Source organism: Ascidia mentula, chromosome 9 (assembly GCF_947561715.1).
Source record: "Ascidia mentula chromosome 9, kaAscMent1.1, whole genome shotgun sequence".
Classification (NCBI taxonomy): Eukaryota; Metazoa; Chordata; class Ascidiacea; order Phlebobranchia; family Ascidiidae; genus Ascidia; species Ascidia mentula.
The window spans coordinates 9,147,790-9,169,093 of NC_138574.1; the positions used below are offsets into that span (position 1 = coordinate 9,147,790).

Here is a 21,304-nt window from a genome sequence, read left to right on the forward strand (position 1 = left end):
GCAACACAATTTTTTCCTATTTGTGCAGTAAATTTGCTGGTGTTTGATTCGTATAATCCAATTCGTATGAGCGCTTTTAATAAATACTGTTTAATATATCCATCTTGATTAAAAACAATTTTTGTTTTTCCCGATTAGATTCTGAAGAATTACGTCAAATGCATAGTTTGAGTAGAACCAAGAGGTTTGTAAAGTTCCCTCCAAAAAGCTGCAGTAAGGCAAATTCTTCAGGACTTCAAAATATCTGCTCGAAGCGCGTAAGAAACTGGTTAAAATCTAACATGAAAACTTGTAACTAGCTTTCTGCATTCAACATTAACTGTCTTGTACATGTGATGTATTTTGTGTTAATTTATTGTAAAAAATGGTGACAACTGAGTAACATTATATAGTTCTGTTAAAACAATATATTTGCCAAGTTTGAGAATTGCACTGCGATAATTACGTTTGATCGTTGATTATGCAGTCACAATAGTCTATCTTATTATTACAAACAGGTTTAATATTATATGTGCAAAAAAAGCCATAATATTGCAAAGCTGCAGACAGGGTGTGTACACGCATATTACATTGAGGTTTAATATTAATATTACACATCAATTTGTCGTCACTTCACTTTTTTTGAAATTGTTCAACTGGACCGCATGCGGCCCGCGGGTTGGCCATTACTGATCTTAATAATAATTTTTTGTAGGATCATATGCACAAGTGCAACAAGTATTTTTTTTAATTGCATTGCAGACAAGAGTTTTGCAGAACAGTGGTGATACTGACAAGATGCAAAATTACTATAATGAGAGCAACAGAATTGAAGTTTCATTAGTAAACCAAGGTAGCCTACATACAGAATCACCCAATGCCTAAAGGTTTTTCAGAATTATCCAAAATTATCTGAAACTTTGTAAATCAATTAAAATACACATCATTAAAAATTTTTAGAATCAGAAGTAAGTTATTATTGTGACATTATAGATATTGTAAGTTAACCGCGTTTATGCCAAAACAAAAATATACAAATCCATTTGCAACATGTCGACTTTTTGTTTTTTCTTGCAGTGGTTAAGCTGTCTTTGGTTAAAGAGGAAAAAGGAACAATGAACATTTCACCTTTATTACAAAACAAGCACCAGGTTTTTTTTCTTGTTTAATCCATAATTCCCTGTTTCTTTAATAAAAATATCTTGAAGGTGTTCAATCAGGTGATCGGTAAGGCCGAACATATATTTTCCGTAAGTTATGTAAATGGAGAAAGTCAAATAAGGAAGACGGACGATAGACACGGTAAGTCATATAACCTATAACCAGTATTGTTTGTTGTTTATATATGAAAAAGAAACAAATTAAGAATGTGGTACAGCAATAATGTTGAAAAGTGACAGACGACTTACAAATGCAAGTGATATGTCAAAAATTTATTGCAAAGAGACTTTCCTAAATTATTTGAAAAGTTTATTTCTGTGCAATCTCGTGTATTTTTACAAACGAATGCAACATTATTTACCTGGTACGTACTATTTTTTTCAAGATCACATTGTGGCAAGTGCACATGAGTCGGTTAATCGTGAAACATCCAACTACAAAGCGAAACATTTTGAAGATATCGAGGTCAGCTGTTATCCTCAATCAAGACAAGAAATGACAAGTCTATGAGCGTACAAACTCTGCAGTTGTCTGACAAAAACTATCATTGCCCGTTTTAATGCTCAAGTAATTTCTTTTAGTTACCAATTACGTGTGTAATCAGCGTATTGAAATTTGCAAGTGCTGATGTACATAATTTCTACACGAAAAATAAAATATGATAAGCAATGTGGAGCCAATAATATGAATTGTGTATAAAATGCAGACAGATGGCCACTGTTTCGACCTAAAAGGTCTCATCAGTGCAGCTGGTGTGACTTTCAGACGACTTTGCTGACCAAACGGCCACTTAATAAAGTTACTCATTTCATTTATATGCACTTATTACACAACATCAAGTGAACAAAACAGGAGATACGATTCAGGTGAACTTTTGTACACCTACGTGTGCATGTAAAAATCTCATCTCAAGGAAGTATTGCATAGGCCCGGTGTTCCATAAAACTTTAAGAGTACAAACCATTTTATTGTAAACGAAAATTTCCATCAGTTTTGAAAGCATGGAAATTGAATAGAATATAGTATAGTACAATATACTTGTCAAAAAACGACCGAGAAACTTCCAACGTTAATACTAAATCATAAATGTATTAGTGTGCAAGGTAATAATACGTGGGGACATCTGTTGTGCACCAAACTATGGGTGTCGATCTGAAGAGCTTTGGAAATGCAAAAGCTAAACCAATAGTGACGTCGGGCCTGAGTCACAATAAATCATACAAATGAGCATGGTGACAATAATATGATTTCTCTGAGATGCAGATAGAATGGCGACTGTTTCGATAGTCACACCAAGCTGCACTGAAAAGACATTATAGGTCGAAACTGTGGCAATCTGTCTGCAGCTCAAAGTTAATACTAAAAGTCAATAAATAAATAATTACATTTGGTTTGTCTTGCCACCAAAATTGATATTAAACTCTTAACTTAGAAAGGGGGCGATGAGTTCATTTCATTTATGCGCCAATATCCCTTTCGTCACTTTAATACCTGGATTAAAATCATGCTATGACAATATTCGGCGTTCAAATCTCTTTTCTTTCTTTGTCATTCACCTGTTCAAAACATGCACGTGCGGTTCGGAGATTTATATACCAAGTGTCTGATCAATCCAAATTTGTATCTGCATTGTTTTGTTTGCTTTCGATTTGTTGTTAATAATTATATTTATACGCCAGTTTTTTCGTGCGTTGCTCTCTTGGTTATGCGTTTGAACGGGGTTGGTTATTTAAAAGCATACACATACACAGGAAATTATAGATCAAATAAGAAATGCCCAAAGTTCAGATTTGTTTTATTGTTTGCGCCCGGCGTTGACCATCCTTCCATTCAGTATAATGCGAGAATGGTCGGCTACTAGCTTTGGTTGTTTTTCCCAGTAAAATCTCTGATGTAATTCTGACTACATAATCTATATCTACGGCAATGATTCACACACAAATTGGGTTATGAATGTATTCGTTCACAACAAATCAAATATAAACAAAACAATGCAAAGATCAGGCACCTCGCAATTCCGGAACATGACATACATACATGTCTTGGACAGTCGTTTTATAGAACGAAAATTATTTGCAATTTGAAACTTAATTGCACAGAGAGATAAACTAAGTAAAATTAACATCTCTTGGTTTTACAACTTACAAGGTTGTTATTTAATCATGTTCTACAACTCTAGAAATGCAAAACATATCAGCAAATTTAAATGAAATTACAATAAATAAATCAAAGTTTCGACTCCAGCACCGGTTCCACCTCGCCTTGATTGTCGCCCACGTTGTAATCAACCCAGTCTCGAGCTATTGGAGCAGACAGCATTGCGTCGGATAGGTCAAAGGAGTCGCACAGCTTAAGAGCGTACGGTGCAATGACTCTGCATGATTCGGCCGTTGCTTCGTTAACCTGAATTTATCAAAACATACGTAATATTTTTGGACAGCGGATTTGTATGGCGGTAAAAAGTAATTTTGACATTGCACAAAATGTTGAGCCCTCATGCAAAATGGCCATTGTAATCCGAGCGGAAAGGCCGTACAATGATGATAACGAATGGGCGTGTTATCCCCACAGTGCTATTTCATTAAAAGGGTTTTAGATGCCAAATATTCTTATTTTAGGATTTGCATTTGACGTACAAAAGAGTTATTATAGGAAATAGACACAAATGTTATCAGCCACTTTAAATGTGTTGTTGGAGCATCTACATCGAGATTGGCTGTAATTGCGCATGGTCATAAAAATGTATTGATCCAAAACAATTTTGTTCGCCAGCGGGAAGCGTTTTTTTAGCTATGGTTGTATTTAAGAAAAAAATATATAAAACTAAATATTGATCCGACTTTAAACTTTCATTTTCAAACAAAATATGGACAATAGACGTCTTCGTTTTCATTAAAACACAAACAAAAAACATTACATGCTTAGTGACATTTTTCCAATGGTTTCTGCAGTTGTACTTCTAGAAATCAAATAGTAAAAAAATATTTACCGATAACACGCGAGAGAAATTTTTTGCTCGTTTAACGATTGTTTGTTGTACACAAATATCGTACGGCGCAAGGTGTATTTATTGTATCAAGACATAAAGTTGTGATCATAGGCGCCTAGTTTTCATTTTTCCAAGGGGGGCGGCTATATTATGACGTCATAACTTGTTATTATAACGTCATCAAGTATCGAAAAACTGTGTTTAAATTTCAATGCATGAAGCGTATTAGCCAAAAGGGTGGCGTTAACGATGAACACACGAGATCTGTCTAGGACACAACCAATAAGTACCTGTTGGCATATTCCACTGCGAGACTGACGTTGCAACAACCGATGTCAGTTACGCAAGCGAAACTAGGTCAACATATTTTGTGTACGTCGTGTAAGAAGCATATTGTTTTTAGGTCTTTTTTCTTCGAACGTTACAAATGCGACGAGTTACATAGTGCGGACAGACGCGCGTAATAGCCACTCGTTGTTTTTTTGAAAACCTGGGAGGGGGAGCGCCATCCCTCCTGCCCCCCCGGACTAGGCGCCTATACTTGTGATAGATTAAGAGACACGGCTGTTTTGGGGTACTTTCAGTATCAAATTTATTTATGTAATAATTTTGTCCATTCATGTATGGCTTTCTTCGTGTTTAGGCATTTTTCTATATTTGCAAAAACTGATGATAGCTACATGCGGGCGAAATCGATTTTTAAAATACTTTAATAAACTAGCTAAATTCATTCCGAGACATTTTGTTTCAAACAGTTTCCCCAAAGGGCTTTGGTATTATAGTTTACATTACCAAGCAAGTCTACATACCAGCTTAGCGGTCGCAGGTGTTATCATTTCGTTGGCACCGAACCAACCGAGATCAGCAAGTACAGCGTCAAGCAAATATAATCTACGTAGTTGGACGAGGATGGGTTTGAGTGATGGATCGGTTTCGGGGGAATCTATCACAGCTTTCACCTGTTCACTGATCAGCAGCTCTCCGTAGGCGTAAGCGGCTCCCTGAAAACAACAAACGATTTTGATCGAATATGACTGGATTTCTAGCATATCCCGTATATTTAAACCATCGCCTACACCGGCATCAATAATGTGGATTGACGTATCGCAGTATACATGACGTAATTTCTGTATTGCGCGCGGACGAGATAAAATCGATCGTGTGGTTACGTCAGCATAAGACTAAGAGGCGGAAGTGCAGCTATAACAAATTTCCATTGTAACCACAACACAATTTTAATCCATGCGGCATCGAAAAGCAGCGTGCTTATTTTGTGGTCAAAGGTGATGATGCAACCCTGCCGAAAAGATTCGATTCTCCAATAGATTTTCAATTATGTTTCACCTGCACCAAATCGCTCTCTTTCAGCATCCAGGTTTCAAACAAACCGGCTTTCCCTGCTTGCATTAACTTAATAGCAAGTTCCGAGAACATAGTTGTCTCCCGTGCTTCCAGGAGAAAATGCAGATACTCGTCGTTGTTTAAATCTACCAAATAAATGACGCGGATGTTACGTCATCAGTAGATAATGACAACACGAAAGTGAATGGGAGGTTTACCTTCGGGTACTGGCGTCAGTTGCTTGGGACGAAACATTCCTAGTTTTTCCTTTGCAACTTTCTAACAAAATAAAATACAGTTGTTGGTTTCAATGCTTTGTGTCGCAATATCCTTTTACTTAGTTACTTCTAAAATGCTAATTTGCCGAGTTTGCGACGTTACAAAAGTCTTTTTAGACCAGTGCTACTCAAACATTCTAATGCAGGGTATCGGCGGGGCCTTTTGCAAAAGCGCGTGTGCCTGCATAACTTATGGAGGGAAATTCCATTGAGCTGTAAATCTTGGAAAACAGCTACTTCTGGTAATATCGTTGCATATTCACACAATCCGGTATCAGTTACAAGAAACACTTATTCCCAAAAAAGTGTGTTTGTTTATGTAGAATTTATGTTGAGCTGATGAAAAATATTTAATGGTCGCGTAACGGCAGTCGGCTACTTTAAGTACCGATACTGGTACATGTACCACAATTTGAGTAGCACTGTCTTATACAAATCTCAGAAATTCGTGGTAACAATTAACGAGTCGTATATTGTTTTCCGACACACTGCTAACTGTTTAATGTTCCAAGTTTAACAGCAGCATTCTCAGTAACTAACCAGGATAAATTGGCACCCGCTCATGGAAAAGTTTCAGAATTCAACACAACTGAGATAGCAAACATGTTAATACCTGCATAAGAACGCTGTTGTCACCTTCAGCTGTCATAGAAGCATGAGCTGCTCCAATCAAAGCTCCAAATCTGTTGCAACTGAGATATCCCTAAAATCAAACGAGAATGTAGATAATTGTCATAGTTGTGCAATATCCACAACACCTTTCAAGAAACATTAATAGATAAAAACATGGATGAAAACAATCCAGTAGTTATTAGCAGCAAAATCAGACCACTCCATGGACTTGGCCCAATATTTTGAGGAAAGCCTTTCACAGTATATCGTGACACAATGAAACTCACCAAATATGACATGGATTATGAAGAATGCAGCGCCATATCCAATACTAATGAGCAAATCATTGGTGGATATTTAATTAGTAGACAGCAAGCATTAAGCAAATTCAAAACGTGTTGTGTATATCCGAGGATACTGTGTTGCCTACCTGACCTCCGCAGCGTTCCCTTGCGATGTTAGCAACTTTGCCCACGTGCCAGCCGACAAGGGCCTTTATGACGCAACAATAGATTACGACTTTTGCGTGTTCTGTCGGGTCTGGGTCGGTTGCGTTGGTTTGAGCAGCCCACTGCTCTTTGACGTAATCTAGCGCCAGGTTCATGGCATACGTTCTTGCCAGAAGGGGCAGTAGAGCGCGCTGTTGGAGCTGAAAAAACGGTGGATTTTCATCAAATACCTTCTTATTTGATGTGCACAAAACGAATTAACATTTGGAACTATATATACTAAGAATTGTTTTTTTATCGAGGAGCCACAAATTATTGAAAGTTTGACAAACGTGTGATAAGGTTAATCTTGTTTGAGAGACTAATTTATAAACATTTAATCAAAATTCCTAAAGCTGTAACCTTAAAGGAAATATTTACATTACACCAGTATGAACAGTGTTTTCAGCGAAAATAATTTAATCTGACGCGCCACATTTATACCGTGGTTCGCAAGTTGTCTATACCTCCTTAACACGCTCACACACAGGTAAACAGTCGTTTTTTACCTATTTAAATTTTACAACGCAGTAATATTTCATGCAATGGCATGATTGGCCCACTGACCAGGTCCTTGCTTGGCGATCAAAGCTATCGTATCGCAAAGAGTGGCTGATCCAGCTATTTAAGTTAGCATAGGTTGGTAAAATATCAATAAAAATCAAAACCACGAAGCACAGCGCACCTGATAGGTGAGAATAGCGGTGTCCGACTTGCCCTGAGCACCGACAGTCAGCCGCGTGGCGGCGTAGCGGAGTGCGATCGTAAGTCCGGCCTTCACGCCACCCATTGACATGGAAGCTATACAAATTCTCCCGGAAAGAAGTTGATCTGCAACCACCAGAAATCTTGCGCGGTTGCTTTTAATAGAAGTGCTGAATTCTCCATCTTCTGTGACGTCAGAGTACCTGTAACGACGTCATAATGATCTAAATTATCCCCAACGGTCTGGTAAGACACGTAGCGTCGTTTTGAGAACACATTCAAAGTGTTCTCCAAAAAACATCTAAAACTAATTTTAATTTGTTATCTTGAGTTAAAATTTCCAACTAAAACGACCATCCGTTTGTGTACTGACAACATATAACATGCGTCTTGCTGCAATTGGTATGTAAATTTTTTGCGGGTTTTACCACTCGTCTAACCTATTTAAGAGGTTCTCTCTTGGCACACGGACATTGTCAAACAGCAGTTTTGCGTTGTCCACGCCGTTTAGACCAATCTTGTGACCCATATCCTCCACTCGCACACCAGGCATCACTTTCATGTCTTCATCGCGAATACGAACTAATATTGCATGAATTCCCTTTTGATCCCCATCAACTTCAAGCTGCATTTAAACACGGGAACAGTTATTTACCTGACCATATTACATTGTACTGATTGTGCTATTGTGGTGGCAAATTTTAATCAGACAAATAATTCGTCTATTATTCTGCAGTTCTGGCTTATCCAATTATTTTTCTGTGTTTAAATAAAAAAATACAAATTAATTTTTTTGAAAACATGTGAGTGTGAAGATTAAAATAAAGATCAGAAGAAATTCAAAAACATGCTCAACACTTAAAATTCGAACAACTGGGACAGATTTAAAATTGTCCCCAATATTCCTAACTTTTCTAGTTAAAAGGGGTGAAACAAAATAGTGAAAAAACAATTGTTGTCTAATTTATTGCAACTCAGTTATTTGCTTGCAAATCAAAAAACTGTAAAAAACGACCCATAAAGTTTTTCAACAGTATCAAATTGAGTTCGGATTAGGTACCCTACAATGTAGCTTAATACATAATCTCCCAGACTGGATACTGGATACCAACCTATTTAACAAACAAAAGAACAGACTTTGGACTTTGGGTTTTTCAGGGCAACCTAGCACATACACACCCATCTAGTTACACACCAATGTGTAGAGGAAGAAATAAGTTTTGAGACGAACTCTAACAACTTGACATACCTGTGCAAAAACAATGATGTGTTTGGCATGAATTGCCCCATTAGTAATCCAGTATTTTTGTGCTAAAGTTGTTGGCGTGTTGACTATAAACTCTTTGGTTGCCTGAAAAACAGCACATCACAGGGTTTATCTACAATCTGTTGTATGCATCACATTTTATAAAAAGTAATAAACATGAATGCCATCTTGGCCTATCTCCATGTTGTTAATCACAACTTTAACATAAATTTACATTACCATGTCTGTATGATTACAACATAATATTGCACTGTATTGCAAACCAACTTATGAACCTTATCATAAACTGCTGTAGTTTCCATTTCAACTGCATTGTTACCATACCCCAGTTCAGTGAGACCAAAGCAGCCAATGTCATGTAAAGTGTCAATACCTAAACCAACACAAAAACAGCATTATACTCCCAATATTTTCATGACAAATATATTTAACGACAAATCAAATGATACAAACCAGCCATTTTGATTAATCCCATAATTACACCATACCTTTAACAAGCTTATCATGGTGCCTTTTTGTTCCAAGTTTGACGACAGTTCCTCCAAAAAGATTGAATTGTACCTGGTTTGATTCAACAGATATGAGTTGAAAGTGCCATTTACTGCATTGCCTCTTTCAAACTTACAGTCATTTTTGTTGCCATTGCTGGGTCTATGACAGCTGATAGCTCATGTGCTGCAAAAATTCTGAGTGGATTGTGCCAAAAATCAGTAACAGAAATGAATCCTCCCTTAGCAAAACAAAGTAAAATGGTAATAAAAAGTCATTTGTGAGTAAAATGCTCTGTGCACTGTTATATTAGTTTTCACTAATTAACGCAAACATTGCATTAGTGGTAATTGCACATTTTGAATTAAGGTTCATGAGCTTTCGTTTGACAAAACCTCAAACCAACTTCATGTCAACTTGTTTAGCTTTTAGTTTAATGTTATAAAATCAAGCAATAAAATGACATGATTAACAATAACTACATCACAAATTCTTTGTAGTCTTTGCAAGGCAATGTCTCTTTCTTCAGCCAGGGAAATGTTGTATCTTGGTGTCATAACAGGATCGCTCATAAATTTGCGGAATTTCTTTCGCATGTCATGATTATCATGGTCCAAAAGTTGTGTCATTTTGTCTTTGTCAAATGCAAGAGATGCATTTCCAGAGCTCATGGTATCCCACATTCCTCTGCAAACATTAAAAAATTAGTTATGTGACACATCAAAAACTTTGTAACATGTGCAGTGCATAAACATTATTCCACAAAAGTACAGAAAACAGCAAAGACGAGAAATGGCCATATTTTACAATGACTTTATAACAAACAATGATCTTATGCTACCTTATTTCTTGTGGAGTCATTGTGTTGTTAACTTGACTAGAGGCGGCAAGGGCACTCGTACTTAACTTTCGGCCAGTGGGGCAACGGATTGCTGAACAATGCTTGGCATGACACATTAGCCGCTGACAACAAGCTAGTTTGTTTGAAGCCATGGTGGTTTATGGTAAAACGAAACGATCCTTAAAATAAGACAAAGTTTCTGAACGTGAGGACTATCACCAAGTCTTTTCCAAATCAAAAACCGATCGAAATGTCAGAAAGATAAAAAATGCAACTCAACAACATTTGCAATCCGTCCCGTCATGGGATACGTGCTCAGAGCGGAATGTGTGGATGAGATAACGTGAAGATCGTTATAGCGCGTAAAATTTAAAACTATCCCCATATTTGAAAGATTATAGACCTGCTTAAGTCAATTTACATTTTCCCTTTAACTTAGAGTTCGCCAAAATCGCATTTAACTCAATACGTTTTCCATTTCGCGTAGAGTTTTTACTTTATTTTTTTGTATTACATACCTATGCGTGACGACGCAGTTTCCCCGTAATTTCCTTCCATGTTTTATCCAAACTTACAGAAAATTAAAATCTTCTAGTTGTCCAATCTGCCTCCCGGCATGCATAACGATCAATAACGCCTCGTAAGACCCTTTTTCGCCATTTCAGCCAATGAATATTCTCTGATTGTGTTTGTTTGTTATACAACCAAGTTTTTTGCGTTAGTCGGTGGGTGACAGAATACTGTACTGTTGACTGTGGCCCTGTGTTGTGTATTAAGTATAAAACGCGAGCAGGGAGTTTTCATTGATATTATCGCAGTGTCTAAACTCTGTGTCAACACTCGAGACTATTAAATCCTACCCAACGTATTTGTATGAAGATTATTTTTACAATGCAATGTCACAAAGTCCTTAGTGGCAAAAGAAACACGATTCGCACTTCGAAAACAACTACTTTGTAACAACAAAACCAATGTGAATAGGATTTTATTACATGTTGATATGATACAAAGGACGTTGATATTCCTGGCGAATAACAAGGTGGCACAACTAGTTATCGGCTATGGAACGGCCCCGGGGGGCAGTAATTCTCCCGTGATGGAACTTGTATGGGTTTCCAACCATTCGATTCTGTCCATAAGTCGAACAAGCTGAAATAATTTTAGCCAGTTACAATCTTGCAAAATTTTTTTGCAGCTAAATGCTTTTTTTTAATATTTACAAATGTTCATTAAAAAAAACTGCGCTCGTGTACCAGTGGTTGGTTATAAGCACAGGTTTTGATTCAGTCACAAATCTGAGGGAAAATATGTTCAAAAACATTGAAAGCATAACCCAGCAGATGAGCTAAATTTGTACTGCTGGAAATCTTGAAGAAAATATGTCTGCCAGGTAGTAGAATAAACAATTTCTGATAGTGATACCTCTGCACTTAGACGAAGGTTGCTTTCACGGAGCTGCTGTGACAGAATCACCAGCCTACTGATACCCTTTGCATCAAGACTAACTTGTTGAAAATCATTGCAGGAAGGACAGTCTTTAAAGCATAACAGTTGAATTATTTACTACCAGAATTTTATGCTTTACGAATAAGACAAAAAGGCATCGTATTACACAGAATAGTGATTTTTTTTGGACAACTAACAAAGGTTTGTAAAAAAACAGGACTGTTTGCTATTATTCAAAGATGTTTTATTTAAAAATTATCATTATATACCTTGTTCGACTACTTCCTTAGTCTTATAATCCAAAATAAATGGATACAAACAAAAAAAAAACGTAACAAAATATTGCTATGACAACATAATGTACCATAAGATAGTGCCACGACAAAGCCTTAAACACATCAAATTAAACATACAAAAGCTATAATGGTTGCTTAAACATATACAGCAATAGCTGAATATAAACAGGAACAAAACTCGGACGCTTACGATTCAAAACTTACATGCACACGTCTGGTTATCAGCCAACAACTTGTAGGTTGGCTTGCAGCTGCATTCGTAAGAACCCTGTGTGTTGGTACACGTCTGGTTGCAACCACCGTTGTCATTCGAACACTCGTTAATGTCGGTGCAGTTGCTCACGCCGTCGAATACAAATCCCGGGTTGCAACCGCAGCTTTGTAAGGAAAATAAAATCTAATAAGAAGACCGCCGTATTGTAGGAGAGACCGGGGTACCTCGGATCTGGTATTTTCCGTCAGTTACGAATTGTTAAAAAACTTTTACAAAAGCTTTATGTCTCCATCACACGTTAACATGAAGTGTCAAATTAAATTATGTTAGAGAGCTGCAGACAGGTGTACACACTGTTTCGACCTGCAAGGTCTCTTCAGTGCAGCTGGTGACTGTGGCACTCTAGCTAGTAGACCAACAGGCACACAGATTTCCACTTTGTGGTACCTTTAGGTCAATCGTCGATCCGTACACCTATCTGCAGCTCTCATTGATTGTTATGGTCTTTTGCGCATATAAATCATGTTTGCTTAGAAAATTATAACAAAAAAGTCAATTTATCAGTGAAACTGAGGTTTTCAATTTACCGAGATGACTTTGGACATTTGAGACCTGTTTATAAAAACTTGCTTACTGGGCATTTTTAGTGTGCTTAAACGAACGAAACACCTGTTTTTTGGGTAATGCTTTACTTCTTGCAACAAAACAAAATTCTGAATTGTGGTGCACGGTTAAAAAAAATTAGCAATTTTCAAAAACCGCTCGAGCTATTACCGGTACCCTAAGAGGTATCGGCTCTGGTTAAACATCAATTGATGTATGTGCATAGAGTTACAAACTAATTGTTGTGTTACCTGAAAGATCCGATACTGTTGGTGCAAATGTGAGCACAGCCTCCATTGTTTTGCAAGCACTCATTGAAGTCTACAGAAAGGAATAGGGATTCGACAAATGTTTTTGTTTTTTGAGTATTGTATGAGGCCTTATTCTTTTTTATTATTCATTCTTAAGTGTAACTCATAGAAAGGCAACAAATAGTTGCTGGTGGTGTGCTATTAAAAATAGAAAATCTCATAGAGTTTCTCAATCGTGTTACGCAAAGAAGTATAGCGATGGAAAAAGGTTTATTTCATGAAGAAAACTTGCTAGATAGATTTCACCTTCACATGTCCTGTTGTCAACTCCCAGAACAAAACCGTTGGGACACAAGCAGTAAAACGATCCAATCGTGTTTACACATTCATTAGAACAACCTGCTTGCCCGCCCAAACACTCTTCGATATCTGTAGAAACAGCAAAGAAATTAGTGTTAAATCGTTATGAAGAAACGACTCCAGAGTTCTTGTTTTTCTCCCTCATTTCATCCTTCGCAGCTTTAAATTGTGATTTTTTCGAATTTAGCATTCTAAAAACGTTTATGGATACAAACTGTACTTTTGTACCTGAGCAAGTGGAGTTGTCTGCGTTGAGAATGAATCCATCCCGACACTGGCAAGTATGGAAACCTATCTCATTTAAACAAATCTGATCACAACCATGAACGTCTGATGCACATTCGTCAACATCTATTGGCAAAAAAATGTTTGGCATTTTCGACGTAGTTTCATTAAAACGTTGATGTGTTGATATTTGGTTCTTGTTTGTTTTCGTGATGGGAATGTGATGGGACGGGGCTGATTCAAGCAACGCCAAGTTCTCAAACTTCAATTTAAAACCACGTCGTAAAAGATAACTTCAATTTAACCTGATATCATAGGTATACACTAAATGTTTTTTACAGCAGTTATTACTACTAAATGTGTCGAAAGGCCCAATCGCCCATTTTTACTCCAACGCCCCTGTATTACCGCGAACACTTTTTAAACCACTAATGTAGCGCATGCTGGCACTACAAGTGTTAGGGAATCATAGCACCCGGACATAGGGTTGATAAGTGTTGTTTTGGGTGCAGCCGACAACTTTGGAACGATATAAAGCAGTGACTATAGCAGTTGTACCCACCTGTACAATTCAGACCGTTTCCAGTCAGGTAAAATCCATCTTGACACAAGCAGTGAAAACTTCCGATATCATTCACACATTGGTGGTCACACAAGTTGAGCGACTCAGTCGTACATTCGTTGATATCTACGTGAAAGAATTTTTTTAAGGGATCACTTAGAGTAGTCTTCGCTCGAGTAAAGATGTTCTAAAACTTCATGCACAATGTGGTGTTTTTACAAAAGGTATAACAACTGTTGAAAACATAAAAAAGGTGCGGCACAAATGCATGGTTTCTGCTGTGTGTAAGTCGTAATGCTCTGAAGTATATTTTAAGTAAATTGGATCACGTTAAAACCCAAGCGTTTGCCAAGCAATGAAGCTGCGCAATACAAGCAAAAACGTTTCTGCATGAGCTTTCGCCAATTGTTTCAGCAAATATTCAACTAACCCGTGCAATTCTTCTCGCCCGACCGTTCATAACCGTCGCGGCAAGCACAGTGGAAACCTCCCATCGTGTTGTTGCACAATTGGACGCAGCCGTGGTCGTTTGCAACGCATTCGTCAATGTCAATGCACAAAGTCACGTTTTCATTCATGTAACCCGGTGGGCATTCACAAAGAAAACTTCCCTGTGTGTTGGAACAACTGGCTCCCTGTTATGAATAAAAAACATGAATTCGAGGTGATGTGAAATTGCATTACTTTCGGCAACTCGCTTTATATTGTAAACAATCTTCAACTTTAATTAGGTTCGTATGTCTGGCATAGGCAGTGGTGTAGAAAAACATCCGATAATGCTACTATACAGTCTTTAGGTCTCCCATTTATACTAAGCGTCGCCTTCTGGTAAAATTCAACAAGTCTGTCTTATACTGCTATTTTTGTTGCCAGGCATACTAATTAATCGGAATTGCTCTTCTGGCACTTAGTTTCTAAAGTGTTTATTTGAAACCAACGTTTCGTCTGCCATCCGGCGAGACTTCTTCAGGGTTATGTGGCGAGACACAGTGCCAGAAGAGCAATTCCGATTAAGTTTGTCTTATTTGTTAATGTTTGGTGCTTTATGAATACCTCTGTTACCTTATATTGACAGCAAACATTGTTTTTTGTATTTTCCACAATATGTTTCGGTTAATTGAGTGTATGCCCAACTGCTAACTTCACATTAGTAAAAAATAGGTTTTCTATATTTTGAATTAGTTATGTTTAGTTATCGTTCTCACCACGTCCACATTGCACGGTGAAGAAATGCACTCATTTACGTCAGTGCACGTGCCCTTCTCTGTAGCATACCCGGGAAAGCACCTGTTCAGCATCACACAATTATGAATTGTATTTCAATACTTTTTTCATTGCGCATCCACTTACTGGCACTGGAACGATCCTCTCGTATTCACACACTGCTGTTCGCATCGACCTTTCACTGTCTCACATTCGTTTATATCCTGAGGGTAAAGTTTCAGGGTATGTAATTTAATTATTGCACATACTAATGTATTTTTTTACCGCGTAGCATATTTTTACTGCCAAATGACCACAATGAAAAGGAATTCAACTTCCTTGGTGTACATCTTAAGGGGTCCGCTTAAATTGCAAACCATATAGGTGTTATGACAATATGTAAGCATATACCTGACATGTAAGCCCATCACTCAATAGTTCAAAGCCTCCAAAACAAGCACATTCAAAGCTCCCAGGAGAGTTTTCGCAGGAATGGTCACAAGGTCCTCTACCACTATTGGACGCGCATTCGTCTAAAAGCAAATGAGAGGTTCGGTTGCTATGACTACCCAAGCGTCCCTGGAGGCGCTATAAGCAGTGCGTCAATGCAACACTAAAAAATTATTATTTATTTAAGCTTTTAACAATCCGTATATGTTTGAATATTTCCGTGAGGTCACAAAAAACAAGTTGTGCGTGGCAGGTTTTCAGTTGTGTGCAGGGCGTGTTGTGCAGGTAGTGTTGAGTCTTTTCATTTTAACCCATTTTCTGTATTGTTTTATAGACACTGAAGATGCTTGTTACAAAAACGAAAGATATTTGTCTTACATACTAAGACTGACAAGATTTTCGCCTAAAATTAACGTTTTTGTGAAACAAGTTCATTACTTGTATCTTCGCAGTGTTTTGATTCGGGATCAGTGGGAGTGTAACCCACGTTGCATCCACACGAGTACGATCCCATTTCGTTAAAACAAATCTAAAAATAAAAACAGAGAATTTGTTGAAAATAAGTTATGTTTTTACGAATAAACACAAAATTAAAAGTATTAATAATGCAGTGGTGTTATAGTCCAGTCATTGCCGCTTGTGTTGAACAGATTTCCTGTAAAATCCTAATTCGTTTATCTGCCAAGGTTGTTTGTTATATAAATCAAATATAGACATATCGCCTACCTCATCAGTATCGCGTATTTAAACAGAATTTCAAACGGGTTCCATGCACATAGAAATAAATTTTAGGTCCAAACCTGTTGACAGATGCCATGAGACAACAGACATTCGTCTATGTCAGTGCAGTTCGTCCCGTCATCGTTGGTTGCATACCCGTCACCACATACGCACAGGTACGTTCCAGTTTCGTCTATGCATTCTCGGCAGGTTTGTGGTGCCAAGCCTAGAAGTCATTAGAATGTTAGTGAATTAACGATTGTTTTATTTATTAACAAAAAACTATAAAAAACTTCATCATTGCAAATACAACATTTTAGTTTTCCTTACATTTTGATTTTCACCTTTTTGTTCAATACAGGATTTTATAAAAAAGGTTGTTGCTATGGTAAAGTAATGTATACAATTAAATAAAACAGTGCTAAAACCTCTTTCGCATTCATTCACGTTTCTGCACTCATCCCGTTTCTCGGGAATCACCTCGTAACCCTGGTAACATGCACACTCCCAACCTCCTGGCACATTCACACATTCGTGTTCGCAGTCGTCATAATGGTTCGGACACTCGTCGACATCTGAAAAAAACAAAGGTTTTGGTTGTTACAATATATAACACACAACCTTTTGGCACTTATTCCTTGGCGGTTGACGCAGTATAGTTTTATGCAAAGATTCTCACGTATTTCTAAAGGTTACCTGACAAGTTGTGCGCTTGTGTACCAGTGTACTTTGGCCACTATGAATTGATCGGCACCGAAATTTACAAAAAGTAGTTGGATAAGAAACATTATGTTCTGTGTTCAATGTGTTTCGTACACTTGTTGGCAATTGGTCATGCTATGCAGTCGAAAAAGTTAAAGAAAAGTATAACAGATATAGCGAATATGCATACATTTAAATTCTTAGTTAAAAATCTGATAGGAAATACGGATTCCGTTTAAACTGTGTGGGAAATAAGATAAATAACGTTAAAAACCACTGCACTACACCTTTTGTCCCAGAAAGTGCAGTGCATTTTTGCAACTCCTTTTCCATATCTCGTATATATACATATTAAGTAAACAGAGAAGGCACCAACCACTACATGTCCGCCCGTTTTTGTCCAGCTTATACCCCTTGTTGCAATCACAGTAATAGGAACCAGCTTCGTTAAAACAGGTTTGTTGGCAATGATGGCGGCGTTTCGGATCATCGGTATTGCATTCATCAAAATCTTGAGAATCGAGAACATTTGACAAAATATTAAATTTGCATAGGCTTTAAGCTGGGCATTGCAGTACGCTGATAGGCAACTCAAGTTTTTACGGTTCCGTTCTGATCATGTAACTATAAAATAAAGCGTTTTTTTGCAGACTATATAGTCCAAAAGAACCATTAAGTTGTCTTTTTATTTTCTGGTGGTATTAGTTATATAAGAGAAAACCAAAAGTCATTTGTCTTTCTGTTGTTCCAGATATATATATTTCGCCTACAATTCGGCATTGTTAGTATCACTGAAGGAGGTATTATAGGGCTAAGATCGCATTTATTTCTCAAAACATCTGTGAATAAGCATATACCTTCGCAGGTGCGTTGGTCCTTTGAAAGAATAAATCCATCATAACAGGCGCACCGCGACTTTCCATTGCCAGCCGGCTGACACAATTGCTCGCACCCACCGTTGTGGATCAGGCAAGTCATATCTATAAAGAACAGAACAAAGTCGTATTGTTTCGTACAAACCATGGTACAGCTGATCATGTAGTTTTCGATCTGAATTAACTCAGCCTCAGCGCCAAATGTATGTATACTACCTAGTTAGAAGGCTTAGTTTGTTGGAATAATACATTGTATTGGGATGCTGGCTTAAACGCGGAATGTTTATTTCTTACGATAAAGATAAAGTTACCTGTGCATATTCTTCCATTTGGAGATAATTTAAATCCCGGCTTGCTACAGCTACAAACGAAAGATCCTTTGGTGTTCGAACACTCATCGGAACACAAAGAAAGCTGACATTCATCGATATCTACAAAAATATTATTTCCAATGTAAGAAATTGTAAACTGAAAAACACATGCCACTTATATGAAAAACACATGCCACTTATACTGAAAAAACTTACCAACGCATTTTACTCCGTTTTCGTCAACTTCGTATCCAGTGTCGCAATAACACAGTACTCTTCCAGGCTTGATCAGACGACAGTAATGACTGCAACCACCGTTGTTGACGCTACAGTCAGCTGCAAGAACGTGCACAAATGTCTTATCAAAATTTCAATAACTGGTGTAGAATGCTAATTTGATATGATGACAGCGGACCATAATTAGAAGTGACAGCGTTAAAAAATGAATTTAAGTTCCAAAATATGGACAACAATTTTTCAAGTGTTGACGAAACATGTTTTAGAAGAGTTTCGAATTGAGTTTTTAACCAAAATATTGTCCGTTTGACACAACACCAATGCCAAATATATGCTGAATTGTAAAATATTTATTTTTGTGACAACTGTGTCTCTTACACTTTTAAAGTAAATATTTAGAAAACAGTGCTTTTCAGTTCGTATGATGGTGGGACTTCTCAATTGTTTCTGTAAGTTATTTTTGGGCAAACATGCACCACTTACTTGTAATGCTGTATCCGATCTGAAAGCCTGACCTCCCCACGGATCGATCTGATACAAGTCTAAGCAAAAGTCTGGAAGTATTGACCAACTTTTTAAATGGGTTTTGCTGACCACAAAGCTTTTTGAATGGTATTTTTTGATCAAGCGACAATTCCAGTCGATCAAATTTACATTCAAGCGAATCCTCCAAGCTGATAAAGATAATAAATGGTTCAAAAACAAATTAGATCACCGTACAAAGAGATACTAGAGTGGGTATTTCTCGTATGTTGCTTTTTTCGAATACATGGCTATTTCGGCGCTTAAAAGGCCAAATAGGCATTGATACGTCACAATCAGTTTTGGACAGTATTGTTTGCTTTCAAAAATCTCAATTCATGGTGTTGGTTCTATTGTGCTCATTAGATTCTTTTTGTGTAAGTTGTTTTATGGTATTCTGATTTTACTCAGCAAATAATGCTTGCATATGTTTGTTTTTTAGCAAGGAACTGATGTGATGTCAATACGCATTGCAGCATCACACTGTCAGCAGCGAATTTGGCATAAACTATTGATGTAATTTAGTGTAAACATTACTCACTAAAAGTCCTGAAAATCAACTAAAATCTGGTTGCCACTGGCAGGAAAAATTTTGTACGTGCAGTCGCTCATATCTGGGTAGTCCCGGGGATAGTTGGGTGACGTAATTAGTCCACTTGTAGTCTCAAACTGATACATACAACCTACATAAGTTACATGTTATAGGATTTGTGCAAGTGTTGCTTTACTTATGATCCTAAAAATTAACTCAAAACGTTGAGTTTAACTCAAACTCAAATTGCATCGAAGAGCAGTACATGCAGAACATCACAGCACAAGCATCTTTTGCACCAAGATTAGGCTTCCTCGATAAAAGGTTTGTAAACGCTTTATTATAAATTGTAACATATGGTTTGCACTGGATGGAGTTACCTGCAGAATATCGTATCGAGAAGCCATCCCCCTGCGTTGAATCGTCAGCGCTAAACACGATCGTAAGCTCCTGTCCGGTACTGCTGTAAGTAGGCGGTGTCTGACTTCCACAGTGTTTGCCTAACAGTGGTGAGTTTGCATCGCCTCCATTGTATATCGCAAGTGAATCAAAGCTAATTGGGTACAAAATGAATAAAAATTTATGTGATATTAGGCTAAAAGGTTAAGTTTGTGTTGGGTATTTTACCGCCTACACACACAGTGCCGGTATGACCCCCTTTGCTAGTTTCCTCTGTTCATTCTCTACTATGTTTGTCAAGTGAATATTTGTTTTCGGAGAATTGCTATTTTCTTTCGGGTTAACTAATGTTGAAAATACAGCTACAGCTACACAAAAAGTCCATTACCTGCATCTTACATGCCGCTCAATGCTAAAAGTCTCGAAGGTTATAGAAAGTTGATTGGAGGGGTCAGTACTTCGCAGGTGGTAAGTACAACGCACGTTCCTCGGATAGGCTCGGGGATAACGTGGGGAGTTGATACTACCCGTTATTCCCGGTCCGACATTAAAGACAGTTTGTCCGCATAGTTGAGAAGATCCTACGCGTCATAAAAGCTGTTCTTTTAAACTAATTAAAACAACACGTATTGCAGATTGTTGCTAAACATAAAATATTCACATACCTTTATGTAGGGCACAAAGCAACAAAACAATTGGCCAGAAGCTGTGATAAACAAACTGCATGCCTGTTCTTATAATACGCTCCAGGGTTTCAGTAAAATATAAAATCGTTTAAATCTCTTTGGAATTCTCAACTTTTAAAACAAAACAGTTCTCAGCATCACGGGGACTTAAATAAACAAATGTTCGGCAGTCCACTGCATTCAAGATCTCCAGTAAAAGGTTGAGGGAAAAAAGGGACCGCATGCCAGTTTTTTTGTGGGCTTTCAATTACAGGAAACAATTGTGACTCTGGTGAAATGAACACGACGACCACCAGAGTATCGGATCTAATAAATGTTTTAAGCTTTAACACAAAAATGAGACAATTTCTGTTTGTTTTCTTCGCATTTTAAGGGTCAAGTTTTTTTCGGACAGTGTAAAAAAACAAAAATTTGTTTTGCCAAGTTTTTCCTCGGTTATCGTAAACAAATTCGGCCAATTTACACGCCAGACAGTAGGCCTACATATTTATCGTAACGATTATTCGACTGCCTTTCAAGTTGTTTGTCATAATGTAGTTCTGGCAAAAAAAAATGCGTCC

General features: G+C 37.5%; 2 protein-coding genes across 2 annotated transcripts; both read right to left on the reverse strand.

Moving 5' to 3' along the window:
• Positions 1-3,088: 3,088 nt before the first annotated feature.
• Positions 3,089-10,439, reverse strand: LOC145913226 (uncharacterized). The gene is made up of 14 exons (XM_083000810.1): positions 10,151-10,439; positions 9,792-9,996; positions 9,446-9,550; positions 9,309-9,381; positions 9,096-9,193; positions 8,803-8,904; positions 7,994-8,178; positions 7,534-7,756; positions 6,791-7,009; positions 6,362-6,451; positions 5,689-5,749; positions 5,474-5,616; positions 4,939-5,130; positions 3,089-3,543 (listed from the first exon to the last, which is right to left on the reverse strand). Exons 1-14 carry the CDS (start codon positions 10,300-10,302, stop codon positions 3,367-3,369), a joined length of 2,025 nt encoding a protein of 674 aa, XP_082856936.1. The 5' UTR covers positions 10,303-10,439; the 3' UTR covers positions 3,089-3,366.
• Positions 10,440-11,119: 680 nt separating this feature from the next.
• LOC145913379 (uncharacterized) lies at positions 11,120-20,886 on the reverse strand. The gene is made up of 23 exons (XM_083001009.1): positions 20,724-20,886; positions 20,447-20,639; positions 20,040-20,212; positions 19,669-19,810; positions 19,089-19,279; positions 18,585-18,704; positions 18,369-18,488; positions 18,040-18,162; positions 17,559-17,693; positions 16,909-17,055; positions 16,561-16,706; positions 16,199-16,289; positions 15,722-15,843; positions 15,458-15,534; positions 15,313-15,394; positions 14,538-14,742; positions 14,108-14,233; positions 13,549-13,671; positions 13,267-13,389; positions 12,961-13,030; positions 12,097-12,269; positions 11,573-11,685; positions 11,120-11,299 (listed from the first exon to the last, which is right to left on the reverse strand). The coding sequence occupies exons 1-23, from the start codon at positions 20,782-20,784 to the stop codon at positions 11,210-11,212; spliced, it is 2,946 nt and encodes a 981-aa protein (XP_082857135.1). The 5' UTR covers positions 20,785-20,886; the 3' UTR covers positions 11,120-11,209.
• Positions 20,887-21,304: the final 418 nt, after the last annotated feature.

Bases quoted from the DNA above. Each gene is read 5' to 3' on its own strand.
- LOC145913226 (XM_083000810.1), bottom strand. From the start codon at position 10,302: ATGGCTTCAAACAAACTAGCTTGTTGTCAGCGGCTAATGTGTCATGCC. The intron at 5,750-6,361 runs GTATTAACATGT...TTATTTTGTTAG, and splicing joins ACAACAGCGTTCTTATGCAG to AAAGTTGCAAAGGAAAAACT. The intron at 5,617-5,688 runs GTAAACCTCCCA...TTTATTTGGTAG, and splicing joins ACTGACGCCAGTACCCGAAG to ATTTAAACAACGACGAGTAT.
- LOC145913379 (XM_083001009.1), bottom strand. From the start codon at position 20,784: ATGCAGTTTGTTTATCACAGCTTCTGGCCAATTGTTTTGTTGCTTTGT. The intron at 19,811-20,039 runs GTAACTCCATCC...TAACTTATGTAG, and splicing joins CTCGATACGATATTCTGCAG to GTTGTATGTATCAGTTTGAG. The intron at 17,056-17,558 runs GTTGGTGCCTTC...TGTTTTTTTCAG, and splicing joins AAACGGGCGGACATGTAGTG to ATGTCGACGAGTGTCCGAAC.